The 24,857-nt window shown below is 23.6% G+C and overlaps 1 protein-coding gene and 2 long non-coding RNA genes across 3 annotated transcripts; 1 reads left to right on the plus strand and 2 right to left on the minus strand.

Annotated features, from left to right (window-relative positions):
• Positions 1 to 110: 110 nt before the first annotated feature.
• On the minus strand, positions 111 to 18,035 carry LOC122502780 (ABC transporter G family member 3-like). Its single transcript, XM_043613006.1, has 26 exons — positions 17,654 to 18,035; positions 16,889 to 17,194; positions 15,205 to 15,439; positions 12,781 to 13,091; positions 12,306 to 12,504; positions 12,105 to 12,243; positions 11,496 to 11,829; positions 10,993 to 11,124; positions 10,630 to 10,858; positions 8,408 to 8,513; positions 8,094 to 8,265; positions 7,773 to 7,868; positions 4,487 to 4,664; positions 4,338 to 4,386; positions 3,286 to 3,335; positions 3,016 to 3,155; positions 2,691 to 2,861; positions 2,386 to 2,624; positions 2,030 to 2,222; positions 1,913 to 1,944; positions 1,683 to 1,788; positions 1,379 to 1,606; positions 1,024 to 1,159; positions 813 to 918; positions 581 to 681; positions 111 to 334 (listed from the first exon to the last, which is right to left on the minus strand). Exons 2-26 carry the CDS (start codon positions 16,976 to 16,978, stop codon positions 159 to 161), a joined length of 3,948 nt encoding a protein of 1,315 aa, XP_043468941.1. The 5' UTR covers positions 16,979 to 17,194; positions 17,654 to 18,035; the 3' UTR covers positions 111 to 158.
• LOC122502605 lies at positions 5,446 to 6,538 on the minus strand. Its single transcript, XR_006301647.1, has 2 exons — positions 6,143 to 6,538; positions 5,446 to 5,768 (listed from the first exon to the last, which is right to left on the minus strand). It is a non-coding gene; the product is annotated as an uncharacterized LOC122502605 (long non-coding RNA).
• A 55-nt stretch (positions 18,036 to 18,090) lies between the features above and the next one.
• Positions 18,091 to 23,270, plus strand: LOC122502609. Its single transcript, XR_006301650.1, has 4 exons — positions 18,091 to 18,264; positions 20,708 to 20,853; positions 22,741 to 22,904; positions 22,982 to 23,270. It is a non-coding gene; the product is annotated as an uncharacterized LOC122502609 (long non-coding RNA).
• Positions 23,271 to 24,857: the final 1,587 nt, after the last annotated feature.

The raw sequence follows: 24,857 nt of genomic DNA on the forward strand, positions 1-24,857 counted from the left end.
AGAATTGATTAATGAACTAATACTGGTATTAATAAAATAGATATGTAACTTTCTTTTTGTAAAAATTTTATTCGATACAATTAAATGGAACAGTTAATATTAAAAAATAATTTCTTTGTCTTTGGTTGGAGGAGTTTTCGTTCAGGTTTTTTTTTACTTTATTTGCTGCGACAACGCCTCCATAGAAAAAGATATCCAAGAATGTGGAAAATTGTGTAAATTATTGCCATTAGAATGATATCCTGCCAGAAATTATTTTCATTGAAATCGTAATTTTCAAGTACGGCCGATCCGCTCGTGATACATGGCAGCTCGGGATTTGTTGCCTCACACGCTAAATTTTAAATAGAAAAGAAATTAATTTTAAATACCGATTCATTAACTAGTTAATATTTATTAATTACAAATTAATATTTACAGTTAATATTAATATTAATTAATATTAATATTAATTTGTAGTTAATATTTATTTATTATTTAAAGTATAGAAAGTTTTTTATTGTTTCAATTTTTTATTTATAAATTTTTCTATTTGTAAAGAAAAAATTGTTGTAAATTAAATAATGAATTTTGAACTTACAAATATTTCCAACGTTTGTCCATTGAACAATTGAGAGAGCTTCTGTTGAATGCAAAAGCCATGAAAGATATTTTACCCATTGAACATAAATGGGCAGTGAACTGAAATTAAATTCATTAATTATTATTATAATTAAATTTTTTAATTATTATTATTACAACGAAATTGATTAATTATTATTATGATTGAATTTATTAATTCAATAGTGATTAATTAAAAAGCGTGAAAGTACTCAAGTTTGGCGAAAGGTCCCATTGTGATCATCAAAAGATAATCGAAAGGGACAAGATAGGCCATTGCTAATGGGACATTTTCAAATGCGGCTGAAAAGAAACATCCTGGAAGAAAATTATTATTTTTTTTTATTCAATTATAATTTAGAATTGTTCTTTTTGAAATTATAATTTAGAAAATAAAAAATAGATGTTGCGAAATAAACATACCACAAGCAGTTGAGACATTCATAGTGAAAATTAAAACTAGAAGTGTCAGACCAAAAGCTTCCATGGTGTGTCGAAGGCCAGCTAACCAGTAAACAACCGCAACAAATAATATCGGCTCAATAATTAATCCTGGAATCTAATTTCGAAATTCTATTAATAACTTAATTTTATTATTTAAATATAAAAATAATTAAATTTTTTACAAAGATTTTTATTATTTGCTATTAAATAAATATTCCATAAATAATAACTGAACATGGAATAATTATTTTCTAGTGAATTCAATTTTAATTTGTAATTTAAAAATTTTAATTGCGATTAAAATTTGGTAAATAAAGTTTTTTTTGTGACGTACGAGTGATATCATTCGTGCGATATAATAAACATAAGCAGGATACATTCCTGCTCGATATTCCCTGAGAAAAAGTGGCAATTCTTGGGGAATTAACGCTAGGGTTGAGTACATCGGAAAAAAGGTATTTTCAGCCACCATAATAAAAATCACACCCTGAACAGCTTGAATGCCCAATTGATCTAATTTAATTGCTCCCACGAAGCAAAGACCCGCCAATGTTGCCAAACACTGAAACAGAAATTAAATTCTATTAAAAATTTTAAAAAATTTACTTTAATTTTTGTTTATTTATCTGTTAATTTACCACTTTTTGTAAAATTCGAAGAAGCTGAATCGACGGATCTCGTAGTACTTGCATAAATCCTCGATGAGTTAACCAAAACATTCTCGACCAACAATATGGTTGTGCACTGGAATATTAAAACTATGTAAATAAATAATATATTAATAATAAATTAATAATATACAAATAATTAATTTTTATCAACAATTTTCGAAAAAGAAAATTTTAATAAATCGTGTAAATTAACTCACAAGTTGTCGATCTCCTCAGATTCTGCTCTTTGCTAAAATTAACAAACAGACAAAAATTTATTGTTACTTGAAAGAAAAATACTGAATATAGAATGGAATAGAATTTTTTTTCTTTACGTTAAAAGTTCCCCCAACGTGTATTTCAAGTTGAACAGTGATGTCAATCTCCTTACAGGCATCGCTTGAGAGGAATGCATTGCAAATTTTTTGTGCCGTTCTGTGACTACTGTCCTCGTCTTTCGGGGCAATTGCTAAAGTTGTCACGAAAAAATCTGCCGGATTGTACGAAACCGGACACTCGTAGCCCAAACTGAAAAATTAACGAATTATAAAATTAATTAAAAAAACGCTGTTATAATTTTAATCAAAAATCAGAAGAATATTTATCTTATGATTTATAAATCATAAGATAAATATTATTCTGATTTTTGATTAAAATTGAACGAATTAAATAAAGAAAAAAAATATATTACCTGGAAAAAAATTCAATAGCCTGTTCGGTGCTACCGGCAAAGGCAATCCTACCATCGGCGATTAAAATAATTTTTTGAAATAAATCGAAAATTGCCGAACTTGGTTGATGAATTGTGCAAAGGACTGTTCGTCCTCGTCCAGCAATTGAAGTTAGTTGTGATACAAGAAAACTAGCTGAATGTGCGTCAAGACCAGTCGTTGGTTCGTCCAGAAATAAAATTTTCGGATCCGTCAAAAGCTATATCGGGGAAAATTAATTTCGGAATTAATAGAAATATAATTCTTTGAATTTTAAATATTGTACCTCGGTTGCAAATGCAAGTCTCTTTCGTTCTCCACCTGATAAAACTTTGTCATCGCCACCACTTCCAATTCGAATATTACATCTCGAAATTAATCCTACTTCACGTAAAAGACCTTTTATTCGCTGATTAATTTCACGAGACGATATTTTTCTATCCAATTTCATTCTTGCCTATAGTGAAGAGAAAATTCGAAAAATAATCATTATAATCGAGAAATAAATTCTATTCCTAAGTAGTTTCTTATAATAAAAAAAATTAAATTAAATTAAAAAAATTCTTTTTTCAGAAAGATTAATTTAAATTTGTAAATAATAATTTTCATACCATAAACCAAAGATGTTCGGACACTGTCATTGAACCGATAAAAATATCTTCTTGGTGCATAAAACCACTGTAACGTCTCATGTACGCTAAATCAACGCTTCTTCCGCTTGCTCTTATTTCTCCATTGGCGATGACTCCCGCTTTATATTTAACAATAAATATATTAGTTAATTAACTGTGATTTGAAATTTAAGGAAAAATAAATAATTTATTATTTATTTCAATTAATTTTTGAAATAAAGAGTTTATTTCTTCGTTTTTATTACTTACGAGGCGTTCGAAAAGCTAATGCTGTCATCAAGGAACTTTTGCCCGCTCCACTGTTTTTTTAAACACAAAAATCATTTTTTAAAATTAATTTTAATTTAATATTAATTTAATAATTGAAAATTCATTTTAATTTTAATTTAATATTAATTTAATAATTGAAAATTTATTATTTTAATTTAATATTAATTTAATAATTAAAAATTCATTAATTTTAATTTAATATTAACTTAATGATTAAAAATTAAATAAAAAAATAATTAAAATGCTTCAAAATTTTGAATATTCAAATGAACGGAGATATTTTAATTACTTCTTTTATTTCATACTGTGCTAAAAATTATTTTATATTAAATAATTAATTCTTAGCTGAGTGAATGTCTTTTATATTATTTTTCATTTCAGTAGTAATTTTCCAAATTTAATTTAAAAAAATGTTTATTTGCGCGTTCAAAATTTCAGAGAAATGGTTATAATATAATACGTTTTTAATATTTATATTAAACAACAATAACGATTTTATTTCTATTTAAATTTTATTTGTCAAAAATTAATTTCCTCGAGTATAAAAATAAATATAAAGATAGAAACAACAAAAATCTTAAATTTGTAAAAATATTTATGATCCTAAAGTTTTGAATGTTCGAATGAACGAAATATAATTTTCTCTTTTTCAAATTAAATTTTTATTATGATAATTTTGTAGTTAAAAAAATTAAAATTAGTAAAATATAAAAAAATTAATTAAAAAGTTTCTAAATGTAAAATTTAAGTTTTTAATTTTTATTCCAATCAGTAATTGATGGAAACATTTTTGGAAAAAAGATTCCGTTCATTTGAACGTTCAAAATTTATGGAAACATTTTTAATAAAAAATATTCCATTCATTTAAACGTTCAAAATTTATTGATCATTTTCTTAAAATTTTGATTATTTTAAATATAATTAATTTAATTATTTTTTAATTGAATTGAAAATAATTAAAAACATAATTTTTTTTATTAATCTTTTAATTTTTAAATAATAATGATGATTGGAAACAAAAGAAAAATTACCTTCCACCCAAAATTGCCGTGAGCTCACCAGATTTAATTGCACCTCGCACTGAAATCAATGAGTTCTTTATTTTAATATTTATTTTAATTAATTTATTTTAATTCGCACGTAAAAATAAATTTAATTTTTAAAATCACAAAATATTCACCATTATTAATTAATCGTTTGCAAATCGTTCGATTACAATCCAACGCAAAAACGCTGAGATTTTGCCAAGATAGAGTCACACCTCGTACACCAGATTCGCCCACGGTTTTTTGGTACATCACAATAAATCTTTGAAGAATTTGTCGATTCGATGTTTCATTAAGAAATTTATTTTTCGTTTTTTTCTTGGCTTAATTTTGAAATTAAATCAAATGAAAAATTATTTCTTCGCCGGTTTGACAAAACGATTGTCATCCGCCTGCGTTCAGGTGTCTGGAAACCTTAGCACTGCGAGAATAAGAGACGAGAGTGAAAGAGAACAGGTAACAGGAAAGGATATTCAGTGCAGTAGAGTAGATATGTACTTGACAATATTTTTTCCCTTGCGAGTTTAAAAATAATTTTATAATACGAAATTTGTTTTTAATTTGTTTATAGCTTGAAATTTTGAACTCAATTTTTTCATTGAAAGTTATGACTTTTAATATTGTCTATGAAATTAAATTACGATCGTTGAAAAATTGACTGCTTGGAAAATAATTAAATTTTTCCCTTTCTTTAATTTTTAACGAAAAGATTTTTTTTTCTTTTAAATATAATTAATAATTCGAAAGTAATTAATTAGTCGAAGAAAAGGCAGAAAAAGATCACAAAAACAAAGAATAATTTTGTCAAGAGAGTTAAAAATTAATAGAAAATAAATTAATTTAGCAAAGGCAGACTCAAAATTAATTAGTAAAAGAAAAGGCAAAAAAACCTCACAAAGACAAAAAATAATTTTGTCAAGAGAGTTAAAAATTAATTTAGCAAAGACAAAGACTTTTTCTGTTAAGAGAGTCAAATAAAAATTACCTTAATTAATTACAAAGACTAATTTTGTTAAGAGAGTTAAAAATAAAAATTAAAGTTACTTCAATAAAAAGAAAAATTAATTTACTGGGAAAATTTGAATTAGTTTGATTTCTAAATTTATAATATTGTTTATTATTATTTATCAGTAAAGGTATTTCTTGTGATGATTTAAAGCGGTGGTACTAGACATTAGCCACGTCGAACATATAGGGTTTCGGTTTTCTATTACATGTCATAATCGTCTGGAGTCTCATGTCAGTATTGAGAGAAGCGATTTTTTTCTTTATTTCAATTCTCTTGTGGTTAATCCAGATTTTGATCCCATATTGATCCTCCAATGGGGAAAATTGCAGAATAATAACATAGATCATCGATTTGACGTTTGCATTTGCCATAAACTTCGTGGCTTTTGTGAAACTCTATAATGAAAGCTAAAGAAAAGTAAAAAAAAAAATATTATTTATTTTCAAACTGTGTCAATGGAGATTGGTAAAAAAAATTGCTTTTATAAGAGTACTTTTTTATGTCTATAGAAAGATATTGAGTAAATCTATCAAGATTTACTCTCTTTCTATATTATTTTAATTCTTAAATCCAAAAAAATAAGAATTTGCAAGTAGAACTTTATACTCACTGAGTATATAAACATATCGAGTGATATTTTCGAATTAAATATCATTTGGATTTAGAAAAAATTTGGAGGTTCAAGAAACTATTATTGTACTTAAAAAACAAAAAAGAAGTTTTGAAAATAGTTGACAAAAGACGATTAATAATTATTAAAATTACTTGTAGGTATACTTACTTGACGACTTGCTTAGACATTCTTTATTGTTTCTAGTTTTTTTTCATAGTAAATAATACTATTCTCTAATCTAATTCCTGTATAAATAGGAAGCAGTATCTTTTCTTGATGATCCTAGTTTCATTTAATTCATTTAATTATGTATTCAATATTTTCTTTTTTAAAAAGAAAAAATAAGTACCATTTTTGAGGTTATAATAACAATTGTTTAATTGTTTAACTCTTTTATCTTCTTTCTTCACTATTATCTCATTGTAGATCAATTTTTTTCAAGATTTGTATTATCTCGGCTTGAAAATATTTTATTCTTTACCAAATTACAACAGATTTGTAAAAAAACGAGAAAAACATCTTTAAAAACACAAAAACTGTCATTTTTAATTTGTTTATATTTATGTTTCTATGCGGCTAACTTCATAAACATAAAGGTCACATGACATTGTTGCATTACAAGCATTATTTTGATTGGTGGATTTTTTTCAAATTTTTTAAAAAGTCTGTTATGACAAATGAATTTGGCTTTAATTTTCAGTTGCAATTTTATTGCTTATTGTGCATAAAATCTAAAGTGATAAGTTTTTGCATTTTAACCATTTTAATTAATAATTGTGAATGTTATTCAATAAAATAACTCTCTATTTGATAAATGAAGTGACAATTTTGATAAAACATTAATTTTTACTTCAAAAACCTCAAAAATAACAAGATTGAAGTGAAATATTTTTCAGACGCCGGATCCTAACCTCAAAATAACAATGAAACCGCATTGAGAGGTTTCTATTGTTTTTTCGGTTTTTTCAATCAACAAAGGTGAAAAAAATGAATCTTGTTGTAAATATTGAGAATGTGTCGAGAAAGAAAATACTTCTAATGTTACAGGTATTTTAAATCTTAATTATTTTATCCTTTTTTTATTGATATTCATTAATCTGAAGGATCCGAAGAATCTAAAGTGTTCCAAATTATTTTTTGTTAAATACACATTTTTTAATTTATTTAATTTTACTGGGTTTCAAACATAATTCTTTATTAGTTAACAATCTTAACAATTAACGGTTGGTCAGTAAATTAATAAACACCGAGAACAAAAAATTTCCCTTTCGGAAAAAGAATATTTTTGTTATAAATTTAATTATTGGCCTAATTATATAATTAACATTTTGTAATTTAAAATAAAAATGGTGTTCACAAATATAAGAAAATATATAAAATATAAAACTCATTTAATAATAAATAAATTATTTATAATAATAAATTAATAATTAATATCTAGACACTAAATTATTAAAAATAATTGAATCCATTTTGAATTTTATAACAATTAAAGCTTTATTGTATATATATTTAAATTTTATACATTTTGTAATTTACATATATTATCTATCAATCGAACAATAATTCGAGTAATTAAAATATAAAATTACCAATATTTTTTTAGTAACAAAAATTAATTTACTAAATATATTATTTTTCTTTTGTCATTTCAAAATACAATTTACAAAAGCACACTGCTTACATACATGTACATTCATTCAATAATTGTAGTATATTTATAATTATTTATAATTATAATAAATATAAATTGTTTATAATTAAAATAAATAGTTATTGTAACTAGAAATTTTTAATTTGAGCGATAAGTTTTTGAAAGAAGTGCCAAAAAGGCAATAAATCGAAAAACAATAATAAGTGCAATCAAATTGATGATCACCATTAAGAACTCCTCCTGAAAATTGAAAATAAAAACGTGGAATTAATTATTAATTAACTAATTAATTATTAATTTATTTTTTGGCATTAATTAATTAATTAATTACTAATTAACATTAAATTGATAATTATATAATTAATTATTTAGGATGACATGTTTATAATTATAATTTTGTTAAATAGATAATTGGATAATTGGATTCAATCAATTTTCGATTAATGGTCACTTAAAAAAACTCACTTCCTTAAAATTGTACGTTTGGAGAATCATGTGTCCTGACTTTGGACATGTTGCATTGCTCCGAGTGCAGGCAATAGACTCGACGTCTTTCCATTGATTAATTAGCAAAGCCTCATTACCATAACGAAACCATGATAAATATGAAAACCATTTAAAATACTCTGGAACAGAACTATTTCAAAAATAAATTAATTCACTTATTCTTTTACTTCTTTTTCTATATTTTTTGACATTTAAATCGATTTTTTATTGTAAATATGTTTTTAGTTGTAAATATTTTTTTCAATAATAACATTTAATAGTAAATTTCTTACGCCGTGTTTAAAAAGAAACCTCCAAAAAGTAAAAATGGAATTATAACCGGTGGTCCTATTGACAGTGCCATAGAAATACTTGTACTTGCGCAGGAAATTAGATATCCTGAAATAAATTAATTTAATTTATTATACTTTGTAAATATGTATTTACCCATGTTTTTTATTTATTTTGTATTTTTTCTACTTTATTATATACTTTATAAACACGTAATTCAAGCAATATTATTTGCAATTAATAATATTAATTTAATAATAACAACAACAGTAATTAATCCTTTTATTATCTAACAATTTCGACCGCGGAATCTTGATGATAAATAAATAATAATGGTATTAATTTAAATTTATTTTTCAGATTCAAGAAAACAGAAGTCTTAATGGCAAATTTCGATTTTATGATGGATTTTGGTGAATTTAATGAAATGCGTAAATTAAGAAAATATTTATGATTTCTTGATTGTATAATGATTCTACTTATGGAAAAGTAACGTGAATAAGATATGTCGTCGCCGATAAACCATTGAATATCACAACCAGGTCCATTGAAGCTGCAATAAGGTAATTCGAGAATACAGTAATTCTATCATGTTCGGGTACAATCGAAAAACGAATCGAATATCATTTACACGTATATCAAAAAGGATTAATTCCTTCGTTGCGAACACGCAATTAATCAGGGACGGTCACATATTTTCATTCATAAACGAAATCTATAAGAATACCAGCAGACATTTTTTCAGAAATTTGAAAAATTCGTTCCTAAAAGAAATTTATTTGTTTTTTTATTGATAATTAATTTTTTAATTTAACTAAACTGATCAATAAGATCGAAGCAGTAATTAAATATTTTTTCTTCAATGTAAAAACTGAAACAGTAATTTAATTTTTAATTTATAAAAATAATAATAATTTTGAATTTTTCCAGAATTTTCCAACGAAATAATAATAATTATAAATAAATAATAAAAATAATACCTGAATTTTAATTTAATACATATTTGAACATAATTTACTATAAATAGTTATAGTTCACAATAAATAAATTAATATACACGCAGAGAAAAATTTTATTTAAACCCTAAATATAATTTATTTAAGTTGAATAAAAGTATATTCGTCTCAAATTATTTGTCATAAATAACAAATTTTATTTAGCAAACATAAAATTTGGTTTAATTACAATTTGCTTTAGTTTGTTTATTTGGTTTAAATGATTGAAGTAAATAAAATTTATTTGAGACAAATAAAAAGTTTAGTAGGCTTTGAGTCAAATATATATTTTTTCTGGGTGTAAATAGTAAATAGATGCAGTAATTAAAATTACAATAGTAAAAATTTAAAAGGTAAAATTTTATTTGCAAAATTTCCAGTTTGCAATAAATGGATTTTTAAAATTCTATTTCTGAAAAAATTCTCTGCGGTTGTGTATTTCTTTCTTTTTTTGTTTATCGTTTATGGGAATTGTTTTTTTTTCTATCCGTTCCTGAAGAATTTGCTACTGGTTCTCATAAATGTATAGTATCCAGTAGCAAACTAATATCCAATGCAGTTCAGCATCTACTTTACGCATCATATCATCTGCACTGTGTTTAAAAAAAAGAAAACAGGAAAAACAAGTTCTATTATTTCAGCATTTTTTCCCAAAAAAAAGCCTGTTAGAAATGTGTTTCATAGTTAAAAAGTAATGTTCCTTTTTTTTGTTTTTCCCCCTTTTGTCCCTTTTTGAAAATTATTTTAAATTATAGTTAGAAATTATTTCTGTTTCCAAACTTTTGAACGTTCAAATGAAGGACTTTTTTACTTTTTTAAATTTGTATTCTATTAAAAGAGAATTATTTTGTATATTAAAAAAGTTAATTCTTAACTGTTATTTTTACATTATTTTCTAATTCAATTTAATTTCTAAAAAATATTTTAACTGGAAAAATTTGGTTCGAATTTGAACATTCAGAACTTTAAGGAAATTTTATTTTAACTTTTGTAGATTGTAAATTATTTCTAATTTAAATTTCGTTTTTATCGACATGTTTTTTCGTTTTAGTTTATTAATAATTTTTTAGTTAGTTACTTAATAATTATTTAGTTAATTATATCTAGTAATTTGAATTCAATATTGAAAGTTAATTTTAATAAAATTTGAAATGAAAATTGTAGATATTTACCAAAAGAAGTGAAAGTTAATTTTAATAAAATTTGAAATGAAAATTGTGGATATTCACCAAAAGAAGTGGCAACGTTCGCCACAAGGGTCACGATTCCGGCGGCAATAAAAAAATGATCAATTCCAGGATAAAGTTGAATCATTGGATATGCGATGAACGTGAAAATTAAAGGTACTGCGATAAAAATTGGCCACTCCGCTAACGTTTTGCAAAGAAAATAAATATCTGTTCTGTACATTCCATTGCGATGTTCTCGCAAAAATATCGGTAACTCTGCACAAAATACCTGAAAAATGAGTCGAAATTTTTAAAAAATTTGTAGAAATTAGAAAAAGAAAAAGCAATTTATTTTATTTATTTAATTTCGCCTTTTCTTAATATTAATTTTGTTAAATCCTTTAATACTTTTTCTATGCTTACACTAATGACTGCAAATACATTTTGAAAAGTCATATTTGTAAGGAAGATAAAAATCGCTCCATTAATATTCATCACTCCATCTTGATCCAAACGTTGACCAAAAAAAATTACACCAATCAAGAGCGAGACCATCTTAAACAAAAAATATAAAAAGTTATAAATTTTTAGGAATTTTTCGTACTTATTTATGTTTATTAAAATTTTTTTTATTTATATATTTGAATTATATACAAAATAATTAAAATAGAGTGAAAAAACAATCGAAATAAATAGAAAGCATAAAATACAGAATAGAAATGAATCCTGACTTCAGTTTTTAATTAATTTGACAACCGAGTGATGAATTCGTTTTGTATCAGAAGTGAAAAAAGATTTACTTGATTTAATTTTTTTTGCAGTTTATATCTTAGAAACGTAAATTAAAAAATTGAAAGTAAAAAATGAACGTAAAAATTTGAAATTGAACTAATTTGAAATTTTTCTTTTACAGATAATCAACTCACCACTGTTTGAAGGAGTCGAACTTTGATGAGAATTGGTTCCTTGATGACGGAGAGCCACGATCTCCAGAGAACGGCACGAAATTGCTCGCACCACGTGGCTTTGTATGGTGACGATATTTTCGACGAGCCAATTTTCCATTCCATTAAATCTTCATATTCGCCGTGAGCTGTTTCCGCCTCAAGGGCAATTTTTGTTCCTAAATCACTTTTTTGAAAACTGTCGCAAATTGAATTTATCGACTGACGACACGTGACTTCTTGACCAGGAACAATTGCCAACTTTTGTACAAAGTAATCCGCTGGATTATAATTACTCGGACATCCCGTTCCTAAACTTTTCAATTGGGAATTTTGAAAAATATTAGAATTCACCTTTTATTATTTCCTTCAAATTAAATTAAAGTAAATTAAATTAAATTCTTCTAAATATTATAAGTAAAAGAAATGTAAAGAGCAAAGAAGATTTTTTTAATTTTGATTTAATTGGACAAATTAAATTAAATTATTTAAAATGTTAATTAAATGAAATTTTTTAATTAAAAATTAATACAAAGAACTTTTTTGGAATTTAGCTTGAATTGGAGAAAATAGAGAAAAAATGAGACTTACGCCTTGAAAAATACAATAGCTTGATCTGCAGTTCCCATGAAAGCGACTCGTCCCTCTGCCATTAGAAGAATTCGATCAAAGAGTGCAAACAATTCGGATGATGGTTGATGGAGAGTTGCGATAATTGTTTTCCCTCGAGCTACAAACAAATAATTGTTATTTTTCTCTGTTATTTTAGAAAAATATGAAATTCTCAATTACCAGCCAGAGCTTTTAGAACGGAAACAACTTGATGTGCCATGAAGGAGTCAAGACCTGACGTTGGCTCGTCACAAAACATCAGCGGAGGATCTGTTAAAACTTCAGAAGCAAATGAAAGTCGCTTCATTTCTCCACCCGAGAGGCCTTTCAATCTTCCAGGTATTCCAATCACTGTGTTTCTACATTTTGTCAATGCCAACTGAAAAAACGAAAAATTTTAAATAATGAAGAATTAAGAAATATATCTTAACTTATCTTCCATCTTAACAAATCGTTGTTAAGATGGAATATAAATAATGAAAAATAATTAGAAATTAAGAAATATATCGATTTGTTAAGATGGAATATAAATAGTAAAAAAGAGTAAGGGATTAAAAAAAATGAATCGATTTGTTAAGATGGAAAATTGTCAGAAGATATTCGAGAATATTTGATTTTATTTAAAAAGTTTATTTTTTAGGAAAAAATACTTCACCTCGGAAATTACTTCGTCAACCCTATTGACTCTTTGTCTGAAGGGAATATGTCTGTCCATTCGCACCATGGCTTGAAAAAGTAAATGCTCCTGAACGGTGAGAGTGCCAACGAAGAGATCATCCTGTTGGACGTAAGCCATCCTCGATGTCAGGACACTGGCAGCAACTCTGTGTCCATTGGCTGCCATGGTTCCAGAGACGGTGACACCGCGTCCTGATCGGAATGTCAGGGCATTTAAAAGCGTCGTCTTTCCAGCTCCCGACGATCCCATGATTATTAATAATTCTCCAGGATATGCTGCTCCACACACTGCAAAAAAAAAAAATTCAAGTATGTAAATCTTTTTTTATTTTTACTCTATATATTTCAATTCTGTTTTTTTATTTCTATTTTATTTAAATTTTATTTATTTAACTAGCAAATGATACGCGCGCCAGCGCGCGGAGCGCGGTATTCTATTTTAGTAAAATTTCTCGAAAGAATATAATTATGTATTTTTTAAAATATTAATAATTAAATTCGATTATTTTCTAGAATTTTAATATAAATTCAATTATTTTCAACAATTTTGATGAAATTCCTTTAAAAAATCATTATTTTCGAAATTTTTAATAAAATTCCTTCAAAAATTCAAATATTCTCAAAAATTCAGATAAAATTCTTCAAAACAATTCAATTATTTTTATGAATTGTAAAATCCTCCGCAAGAATTCAATTATTATTATAAAAAAGAAAATTCTTCACAAGATTAAAACATTTTCATAAATAAGAAAATTCTTAGAAGAAATTCAATTATTTTCATTAATAATAAAATGTTTCGGAGCAATTCAACTATTTTCAATGCAATTTTAATAAAATTTCTCAAAAAAATACAATTATTTTTCAAAATATTATTTAAATTCAATCACTTTCAAGATTTTTAATAAAAATTTTAATATTTTCATCAATTTTGATAAATAATTCTTTGAAACAATTTTAATTATTTTTATAAATTGTAAAATTCTTGACAAGAATTTAATTATTTTTGTAAATAATAAAATTCTTCTAAGAAATTCAATTATTTTCAATACAATTTTAATAAAATTTCTCTAACAGGTTCAATTACTTTTCGAAATTGTAATGAAGTTCTTAAAAGTTTTTAATAATATTCTTTGCAATTTTCAATTATTTTAAAAATTTTAAATAAAAATTACTTTAAAAACATTTATTATCAAAATTTTCAGTAAAAATTATATTAAGAAACTTCATTGTTTTAAAGAATTTTAATAAAAATCTTTTTAAGAATTAAATTATTTTCAATACAATTTTAATTACATGTTCTCGAAAGAATTCAATTATTTGAAAAAATGTTGATAAAATTCTTGAAATGAATTCAATTATATTCGAATTTTTTTATTAATATTTCACAATAATTTAATGATTTTCAGTACAATAAAAATTTAATTATTTCTGAAAATAATTGAATTCTTGAATAGAATTTTATTAAAACTTTTTAAAATAATTAAATCGCTGACAAAAAAATTTATTATTTCTGCAAATAATTTAATTTTTGCAAAATTAAAAAAAAAAGTGAATTTTTGAGAAGAATTTTATTAAAATTGTATTTAAAATAATTGAATTCCAGCGAAAATTTCATTCTTTTTAAAAATAATTGAATTCTTGAATTGGATTTTATTAAAAGTTTTTTAAATAATTGAATTCCTGTGAAAAATTCAATTATTTTTTTTAAATAATTGAATTTTCTTGGAGAATTTTTACAAGATTTTTAAAAATAATTGAAATTTTCAAAGAAATTAATTAAAATTGTATTGAAAATAAGAGAAATCCTGATAAGAATTTTATTATTTATATAAAAATAATTGAATTTTTTAGGAAGATTTTTATTAATTATAAAATGACTAAAGAATTGTATTACAATTATTAAAAATAATTGAATTCGTCATAAAATTCAATTATTTTCAAATTTTATTATTAATGCTTTACAAGAATTCAATGATTATCAGTAGAATAATTTTACAATTTTAAAATTTTAAGAAAAAATATTTAAAAAGTTAGGAAACAAAAAAGTAAACAGCAACTAACTTCAAACTGCGAACAGATTACCGAAATACAACGATTATTAATATAGATTTCTATTTTGCTTATTGTTATTTCTATTTTATTTATTTCGGTTCTATTCTAAGTATTTTTATTTATATTTGATCTCTATTTTGCTTATTGTTACTTCTATTTTATTTTGTTTCTATTCTATCTATTTTTATTTATATTCTATTTATTTTATTCCTTTTTTATTCACTTGTATTTCTATTTTATTTATTTTATTCCTATTTTATTTACTTTTATTTCTATTTGATTTTCAATTTTTTTATTTATTATATTGAAATTAATAGATTATGCGTAGATTAAGAATTCTGTGACTTGCCATCTTTAAGAAGATGTTTCTGTTGAACAGGTCGTCTGGAATTCCTCCACAGCATCCTCTTCCAAAAACGCTCACTTTCCGTTGCGGCAAAAACATTTACATCACTCCAGGTATAAGTGATTTTATCGGATGCATCATTTGGATTAATTTTTTCCGATGTTGAGCCTTGCATCGGTTCCATTTGCAATGAGGCCTCAGGTGTTCGAGTTTGAGACGTTATCCCGAGGTGAGCATCCTTTAAAATAATTCAACAATAAAAATTCTACAGAATTTTTATTACCAATAGTTATAAATATTTTTCAAAAAAGAAAAACGTTATTAATAGTTTGCAAAATAGAAATAATTATAAATATTTTTAGAATTAATCACTTTCGTTTTTTAAAAATTAATTTTTAAAATCAATTTCATTTTTTTATTAGAATAATTTTAAATATTTTTATAATAATCATATTCCTTTTTAAAAATTAATTCCATAACTTTTATTTTTGGAACAATTAAAATACAAATAATTAAGATACAAAGTTGGCAATGACTACTTGTTATGTCAAACAAGAGAGACATTTTTCATGTGGTCAGATGCACTGAGTGAAAAATAATTTATGGGTTAACCACGTAAAAATTACATTTTCACTTGAGCAATAAAAATTAAATTTATTGTCCACCATAACTCTGGTTAACCGTTAGATTTTTATTTTCTGAAATTCTAATTATTTATTTCTTTTGTTTTTTTTGTAACATATTTGAGAGATTTTAATATAAAAGAATTTTAAAATACTTTTAAATTTATTTTCTTTTTAATTTTAAATTTACTTAATATTTAAAATAAATACTAAAATAACTAAATAATAATTTGCTTCAATTTATTCTACTTTTATAAAAAATTAAATTTTAAACTTGAATTATTGAATAATTTTTATTTATTTCTATAAAGAAAGAAACAAGAGTTTATTGACATTTCTGAATTATTTGAGTCGGTGTTAAATTTCTGGTGTGAAGCCAAAATGATGCTAAATACCATTATTCTTGCTAGGGTTTCAAACAGTCTGTTCGTCCCCTTTATATTACTCTTTAAATAAGAAATATTTATTATGATTACTAATTCTCAATGTTTCCCAATTATTATATTCTTTTATTGTCAATTATTCGGAATAAATAATTCTTTTCTCTTGAAGAAAATTTCTGAATAAAAATATTTTTTTTTGTTTTGAATTAATATTGAGTAAATTTATATAAATCAATATTATATTTCGATTTTTTAACATAGAAAAACTCAAGGTAAAATCCAGTTATACAGGAATATTTTAAAAATCCAGAAGATTTATCACGTAATTGATGCAATTCAATATATGTGGTTAGATTACGTGTTAAGAAAAAATTCTTTCGAGTCAGTTTATAATTTAAAATATAACAAATACAATAAATTTTTGTTAATACAAGAGGAATAAATTTAAAATTTTTAAATTAATTGAAAAAAATAAATTAAAACTTAACTTTATGCAAAAATTATTTTTTAAATAAACTTTTCACTTTATTTTACTAGTATTAATTAGATATTTTTAATTAAATATATTAAATATTTAAATAATAAATATGAATATTAATCATAATCATAATATGAATCAGAAAGAAATAGGAAATTTGTACACTTGGAGATAGTAATTCATAAAAAAAAAATTATACTCACGAATATAACTGAATGATAGGAAACTCTTTCGTGGCCAATTGAAGTTGATGTTGATGGTATTAATGGTTTCTTTTCGTCGCTGGCCTTCATTTTGATTGTTCCTATTGTTTTCTTTTAAAAATTAGTAAAAATATAAACAGCTGTGATATTTATTTAAAACCAAAATTCAATTTGCAGTGCGACTTAATTCTTCCTCATGGGAATTCCATGTGATTTAAGTGTTTTTTCACATTCAGATAGAATTTCAAACCACATCCTGTACGTTATGTTCGATAATTTCCTGGTGTATTTGTAGCAACTTTGTTTCTTTTTTTAAACAAAATACATTTTTTTTATTTAACGAGAGCATTATTAATATAGATCAACAAACAATTAACTTATCAATTAAAATTATTTCATCAACTCTAAATTTTTAAGTTTGAAACAAAAAGTCGATTTTATGAGTATAAAAAAGTAATTTCTTTGAAATTATTTACTCAAGTTTGAAGTTACTTTAAAATTAGTTAAAATAAAAAAAAGTTTTGCAAAAAAATAAATAAGAATTAAAATTTTTCTTTATTGAGAATGAGAAATTTAATTCTCTAATGAGAATTACTTTTTTTTTTTGTCAATAAAAGTTGATTGTTTTTGAATTTTTTGGAATTAAATTAAAAAAATTGTTTTGTTTGCAGATAAACAACAATGTTGATCTTTATTATTAAGAGCAGATAAAAACTTTTCATTTCTTTTATAAAATTTAAAAAAACAAGAGTAGGAGAAAATTACTTGTTTAAATTATTGCAAATGTTGAGAAAAAAAATACACGTGGACTGAGGTCTTACTAAAAACGATGAGAGGTCTACAATCGCGACGAGAGTTGCACTGAAACTGAACCTTTTGCGAAGAGGAGGAAAGACTTGCGCTACCTGTTTATACAATCAAAAATTTTATTAGTTAAAAAAGATTCTTCTTTTTCATGCGAAGAAAACTCTCTCTCCGATTGGTAAATATTGGCAAAATAGAGCAAAAACAAATTTAAAAAGAACAAATTAAATTAAATTGAAGGAAAATATTATTCAAATACAAAAATTATTCAACTGCAGAGAAAAATTTTTATGGATAGTGAAATGTTTCAGATATATGAAAAATTAAATTTTTATTTAACTTTTTTCTTTATAAATAGTAAAGAAATATTTAATGAAGAAATTTTTTTTAATTGTTACTTAATATTTATTATTTTAATAATTACTTCCAAATTTTGGCACTAATTTTAAAAATTAAATTCTTTTTTCAGAAACAATTAAAAAATGGATCCATCGATCCATGCGGAGAACATTAGCATGAAAATTTAAGGGAGAAGGAGAAATTTTCAATTCGAATCCAGTATTTTCTGAAAGGTAATATAAAAATTATTTTTAGCATTATTATTTTTAGTATTATTATTTTTATTATAATGATGTCAAGAAAAATTTATAAATTACATTATTATTATTTATTTATTATTTATTATTTATTTATTTTAAAAGATGAAATTTTTTTTTTTAATCTTAGAATTTTTTTAACTAACAATATTTAAAAATTTTAGAAAATAATTGAATTCTTTCGAAAAATGATATTAAAACTTTGAAAAATATAATTTATTTATTTCTTGAAGTTTTATTGAAATTGTATTGAAAATAAATTAATTTCTCAGAAGAATTTTATTATTTATAAAAATAATTGCAATCTTTCAAGAATTCGATGAAAATTTTTAAAAATACATAATAGGAATTCTATCAGGAAATTTTATAAAAATTCTTCTTTTGAAAAATTTAATTAAAATTCTTCTATTAACAATATTGAATTTTTACGAATAATTTTATTAACATTTTTTTAAATAATTCAATTCCTTTGAGAATTATTAAAATTGTAATGAAAGTAAATTGAATTCCTACGAAGAATTTTATTGTTTGTAAAAATATTTGCAATCTTTCAAGAATTTGTATTGAAAATAATTTAATTTCTGTAAAGAATTTTATTATTTATACAAAAAAATTGAATTCTATCAAGAAATTTTATGAAAATTGTATATTGAAAGTATTTGAATTATTTTCAGGAATTTAATTAAAATTTTTTTAAATTAATTGAATTCTTATGAAGAGTTTTATCCAAATTTTTGAAATAATTGAATTTTTACGAAGAATTACATTATAATTTTGGAAAATAATTAAATTCATTCGAGAAATTTAATTAAAATTACAAAAGAAAAATTAAATTCTAATAAACAAATTTTATAAAAATTGTATTTAAGATTAATTGAATTACTGCAAAACACTTTATTATTTATAAAAATAATAAAATAAATTTAAAAAATAATAAAATTTGTAAAAATACAAATTCAGGTGTTACGAAGAAAATTGAAATTCTTTCGAGAAAAATCCAATTAAAATTGTACTTGAAATAATTTAAAGAATTAAAATTTAATTAATTATTAATTATATCAAAATTTTCGAAAATAATTGAATTCTTTCAAAGAATTTTATTAATATTTTAAAACATAATAAATAATAATAATTAAATAGTTAGTAAGTGAATTTTGAAAAACTTTGAATCTAAAATCATTCAAAAATTGAAATTTGAAATTAAAAAAAATTTGAAATTTACATAATAATAACAATAATAAATTAAATACCACAAATAATATTTGCTATTTGAAAATAGATATTTTTATTTAATAATTATAAGTGTAATAATTATTAAATAAAAATAAATAACACATGGACAATAAAATACATACTTATGTAAATGTTTAAAGAACAAAAAGTAATTCCAACTTTTAAAAATTTGGCGGCCCTGAAAAGGGCCATTTTTTAGTGAATTAGTGAATTAGTAATTAATAATTAATGAATTTCTATGAACACATAAGATATATATTAAATATGAATAAATACTTGGTATAATAAATAATTAAGAATTTAGGAAAATTCATAAAAAAATATTTCGGCATACAAAATTCCACAATTGAGATACCAAATATTGTGCGAAATTTTTATTTATTTTTATTTATTTTTGTTATAAGTTTCTAAAGCTTTATGTCCTTCGCTCATTGCATGTTTAGCCAATTCGCCAGGAAGAAGTAATTTCACTGCCGTTTGTATTTCTCTTGATCCTAATGTTTTTGTCTGATTTTTCTTACAAAGTTCAGCAGCTTCCATTGCAATACGTTCGAATATATCATCCATAAAGTTATTCATTATTACCATAGATTTAGTTGATATGCTGGAATCTTCATGTATTTGTTTAAGAACTTTGTAAATGTAGATACTGTAGCTGTATGTTTTCTTTCTTCTAGGTGGTGCACGATGATGTCCACTAGTGGATGCTGCACTATCTTGTTTATTTGATGTTGTCATTTTCTTTTTAGCTTTCATTGGTGGTGGTGATTCTTTGGTTTTTTTCATTTTTCCCTTCATTTCTTGTTTTTTCACAACTACTGGTGGTGGTGCTGCTGCTGAAGATGCTTCATCAGATTCTTCGGATTCATTTTCAGACTCTGAATTTTCTGAGCTTGAATCATTTTCACTGGATTCGTCATCCTCTTCCATTACTTCAACTTCTTCAACCTTCTTTTTAGTTTTCGGCATTTTCTTCTTTAATATTTATTCACTTGAAATTTATTTATTTATACTGTTCTATTAATTATTATTTGTATTTTTAGTTATACTTTTTATTTATACTTTTAGTTACTTTTTATTTATACTTTTAGTTTCACTTTTTATTTATACATTTAATGTTTATTTAGACGATACAAAATTAAATTCTCTTTTAGAGACAATAATTAAAATTAATTTTCACTTTCAGGGACAAGACAATAATGAGAAGTTCCCAAAATTGAAGGAATATTTATGGACGAAATCTGAGGGAGGAGCAAAGTTTTCAATTCAAGCGAATCAAAATATTTTGCTTTTTCATTCGTCACGTTATTCGTCGATTTTCGAATCTAAAAGGTAATTATTGAAATCATTCTCAGGCTCGTAGGGGAAAATTTGCTTAAATATTTTTGGTATTTTTAATTTCAATAACTTATTTTAATATTTTAATTTTAATATTGATTAATCTTTCTATTTTTTATTTAATCCTTTAATTTTTATTTTGAAATATCTACCTTAATATTATCAATATTTTGTTTATTGATAATTGTTAAATTAATTTTTATAGCGATTGAAATATCGAAAATAAAAGAGAAACGCTATTTTGATGAAGTGAATTTCTACTCATTTCATAGTTGACGTTTTGATAAAAATGTTTTTGAAAAGAAAGATGAAAAACTTTGGAATGCGAAATAATATTTAATTAATATTCTTTAAATTCTAAAAAAACATTAGAGAAAATTTTAGAAAAGAGAAAAAAAATGTCAAATATTTCGCATAATTTAGAGCGTGATTATTCATTGCCAATAATAGAAAATGAATGTCCTGACTTTCCGGAAAGAAGAGCAAAGTCACTTTTTTTTGGAAAATACTAAACAACGTTTGGTGGATACAATTTTTTTCAATTAAACAAATTTTCTTGATCATCTACTTTTTTGTTTAGTGTTGATTGTTCAATTTCGAAAATGGTGGTCGAAGAATTATTTATAAGGATGAATATATAGATTCTTTTCTTGATTTTTTTAAAAAAGGTGGAAGACAAATAATTGCCTTGCAATTGCAAAAAGTCTCTCCACCTTCCTTTGGTATTTGAACAATATTTACTTTTCTTCATTTATTTAATGAAATAGATCATTTTTAAATTTATTTTCTGCGTTTGTATTTAAATTAAAATTTTTATTCTTTTATTTTTATTATTTTGTTTGAATATTCATTCAATTAAAATGAGATTGACACAAAATTATGAAAATGTATTTATTTTCTTTATTTTTCTTAATATCAATTCAATTTACAGAAAATAATGAGAATATACGAGAAAATATATTTATTTTCTTTATTTTACTTAAATATCAACGCAATATAAAAAAAATAATGAAAATGAAGAAATAAAAAGTCATAGAAAATGAATTTTCCATTTAATTATTTGAATTTAAGTGGAAAAATTTATTTTCATTCAGAATTGATTGTCGATGTTTATTTTCATAGAAACTGGTTGCTGGACACCAGAATCTATAAAAGAGGAAACAATTTTACGATCTGTTATTATTGACAAAAATTCAGAAAATAAATATGGGAAATGTGTCTTTGTTTATCGTTTACGCTCTGACATTGAATACGAAATGGAACAATTGTTGGAAGTATTTATTTACTGTATTTTAAAACTTTATTTAGTATTTTATTTATTATTTATTTCATTATTTATTTATTGTATAATCTTATTTATTATTTAGTATTATTATTATTTTATTTATCTCATTTTTTCATTAATGATTTATTTACTATTTCAATTCAATTTATTAATTTATTATTCAATTCGTTCATATTTTTATTATTAGTTTGATAAATTAGTTTATTATAGATTACATATTAAATATTATTATATAATTTTCTAAAGGAAATATTTGCCATACATTTTTTTTCTAACAGGAAACGTATTACGCTTTCGTTGATGTTAATTCAGAATCGGAAAAAATTCAATCACAAATTTCCCGACTTACGAATTTATTACGTAAGATAGTTTTAATTGCATGCTCTGAATGGGGTGAATTGTTTAAAACTGAAACGAATCGAAAATTGAAGGACGATTTTATTGGCGACTTTAAAGATTTTTGCAAATTTCTCAACAGTACAGTAAAAATTGTTTAAAAATAATTTAATTTTACTGAAATTAAGTTCAAACTACAATAATAGTAATAATAATATTAATAATTTTTGGTAATATATTATTTGTCCTTTATTTTTTAGTTACCGAAATGGAGTACAAAATTGATGCAAAATTCTTCACCGATTGGAATTTTCATCAGAAATGTTTAGCGAATCCAGAGGAACTTAAAAGATGTAGTAATTCTTAGAAGGTATTGTTACAAGTTGAAGATATCGTAGACGAATGGATGAAAATTATAAAAAAGGTATAAATTTTCTTTATTAATATAAATATTCTTTTAATTTTTATTTTTTAATTCTTTTTTTTTGTTTTACTCTAAAGTATGTTGTACAAAGTCAACAATTAAGGAGAGAATCGGAGATTGCTGGACCAAGGGAGGAATTTTTCTATTGGCGAAGAGTATTAATTTGCTTTTCAACAATTACCGAATACATAGAGAAACAAGAAACACAAAGATTATTAAAATTCCTCGAAATTACGAAATCCAAAGTTATTAAGGTAACGATAAAGTAAATAAGTATTTTTAATAGAAAATTGTCTAAATTTAGTCATATTAACGTTTCTCTTTCATTTGGGCCGACGATAAAGGCGATCAATTAGAAATATTCATTAATGCCGAGCCAATTGTCGTTGATATTAAAAATAAATTTGATGAATTTGAAAATCTCTTTCTCGAAATAAATCATTTGCCAGAATTCTATATCGTTGGTTGTATACAAATAAATATGCTATCGAGGGATATTAACGATTTGGAAGATGTGAGAATTGCAATGAAATGTCTCGGAGAGATTCGAAATGATTTTATATCTTTGGATATTGAATTAATTGCAATAGAAGAAACTTATGCTTTAATGTCCAAATATAACATTAGTTTTACACAAGAGGAACAAAATACAGTTGATAATCTTCGTTTTGACTTTACAGATTTACTTTCAACGGTAATATTTTAATATTAATAATTTTTATTAATTTCAATATTAATAATTTAAGTAATTTTAATATTAATAATTTTATTAATTTCAGTATTAATAATTTAAGTAATTTTAATATTAATAATTGAGGCCTTGGATCCAATAACTCGCCCGACGCTCGGAGGAACGCGCAACTGCCAGTCAGTGAGCAGTGAGCGCCTCTGGGCCACTCACTGGTACCCGATTGGCATTAGCGCGTGCCTCCGAGCGTCGGGCGAGTTATTGGATCCAAGGCCTCAATTTTATAAATTTCAATAGGGTCAGTCCATTACATTTCACCTGAAGCCATTGCGGCCTATTTTTAAAAAAATCTCATAATTTGTAAAAATGATGTTTAATATCCATAGAATTCATTTTTGAGAATTCTTTTATAAAATTTTTAAATTAAACTTAGAATTTTTATTTTTAAGTTGAGTTGCACAGTAAAAAGGTTAGATTGACAGTTATGAAAATTTAATAAAAAAGCATTGAAATAATTTAGATAATACAAATTTCTTGATTAATATTTGTTAAAAATGAGCTAATTTACTTGTATAAATAGATTATTATGTAAACATACCCAAAATAATAGATAAAAATTGATTTTAAAATTTACCTATGAAATGTCAAAAGTCACAACATTTTATTTACACTTTTCTAAAAAGTTTATAAATATTAATAAATTTATTACTATTTAATGTAAAGTATTTTTAATGTATTTTCATAATATGTGCTAACTTTTTAATTTTATAATATAGAAATATAAAAAATTTTACGTTTAATATTAAGTGTTTCATGATTTTTAGTGACTTTAATCACTTATTTCTTCTCAGGTGCAAGACCAAAAAATCCTATTTTTGTCTTAATATTAAAGTTTGATCTTCTTTTCCATTCTATTAAATTTTGGTGATGGAGAACAAATTACTTTTCAGTTTAAAAAATCTGCTGAAAAAACGAATTTGTTGGTTAAAATGCAAGTAGATTTTTGCAAAACTATTGAGATAGCCAACTTCAGTGTTATAAAATTACCTGCATTTTAACCAACAAACTCGCTTTTGGAAGCAGATTTTTTAAACATGAATAAAACTACAAATTAGCTCGTTCTCCATCACCAAAATTTAATAGAATGGAAAAGAAGGTCAAACTTAAATATTAAGACAAAAATGGGATTTTTTGGTCTTGCACTTGAGAAGAAATAAGTGATTAAAATCACTGAAAATCATGAAACATTCAATATTAAAGGTAAA

Source organism: Leptopilina heterotoma, unplaced genomic scaffold, assembly GCF_015476425.1.
Source record: "Leptopilina heterotoma isolate Lh14 unplaced genomic scaffold, ASM1547642v1 Lhet_108, whole genome shotgun sequence".
Taxonomy (NCBI): Eukaryota; Metazoa; Arthropoda; class Insecta; order Hymenoptera; family Figitidae; genus Leptopilina; species Leptopilina heterotoma.

Coding starts and splice junctions, on each gene's coding strand:
- LOC122502780 (XM_043613006.1), bottom strand. CDS start 16,978: ATGAAGGCCAGCGACGAAAAGAAACCATTAATACCATCAACATCAACT. Junction 3,156..3,285: donor ATTAGCTTTTCGAACGCCTC/GTAAGTAATAAA, acceptor TTAAATATAAAG/CGGGAGTCATCGCCAATGGA. Junction 919..1,023: donor GAATGTCTCAACTGCTTGTG/GTATGTTTATTT, acceptor ATTTTCTTCCAG/GATGTTTCTTTTCAGCCGCA.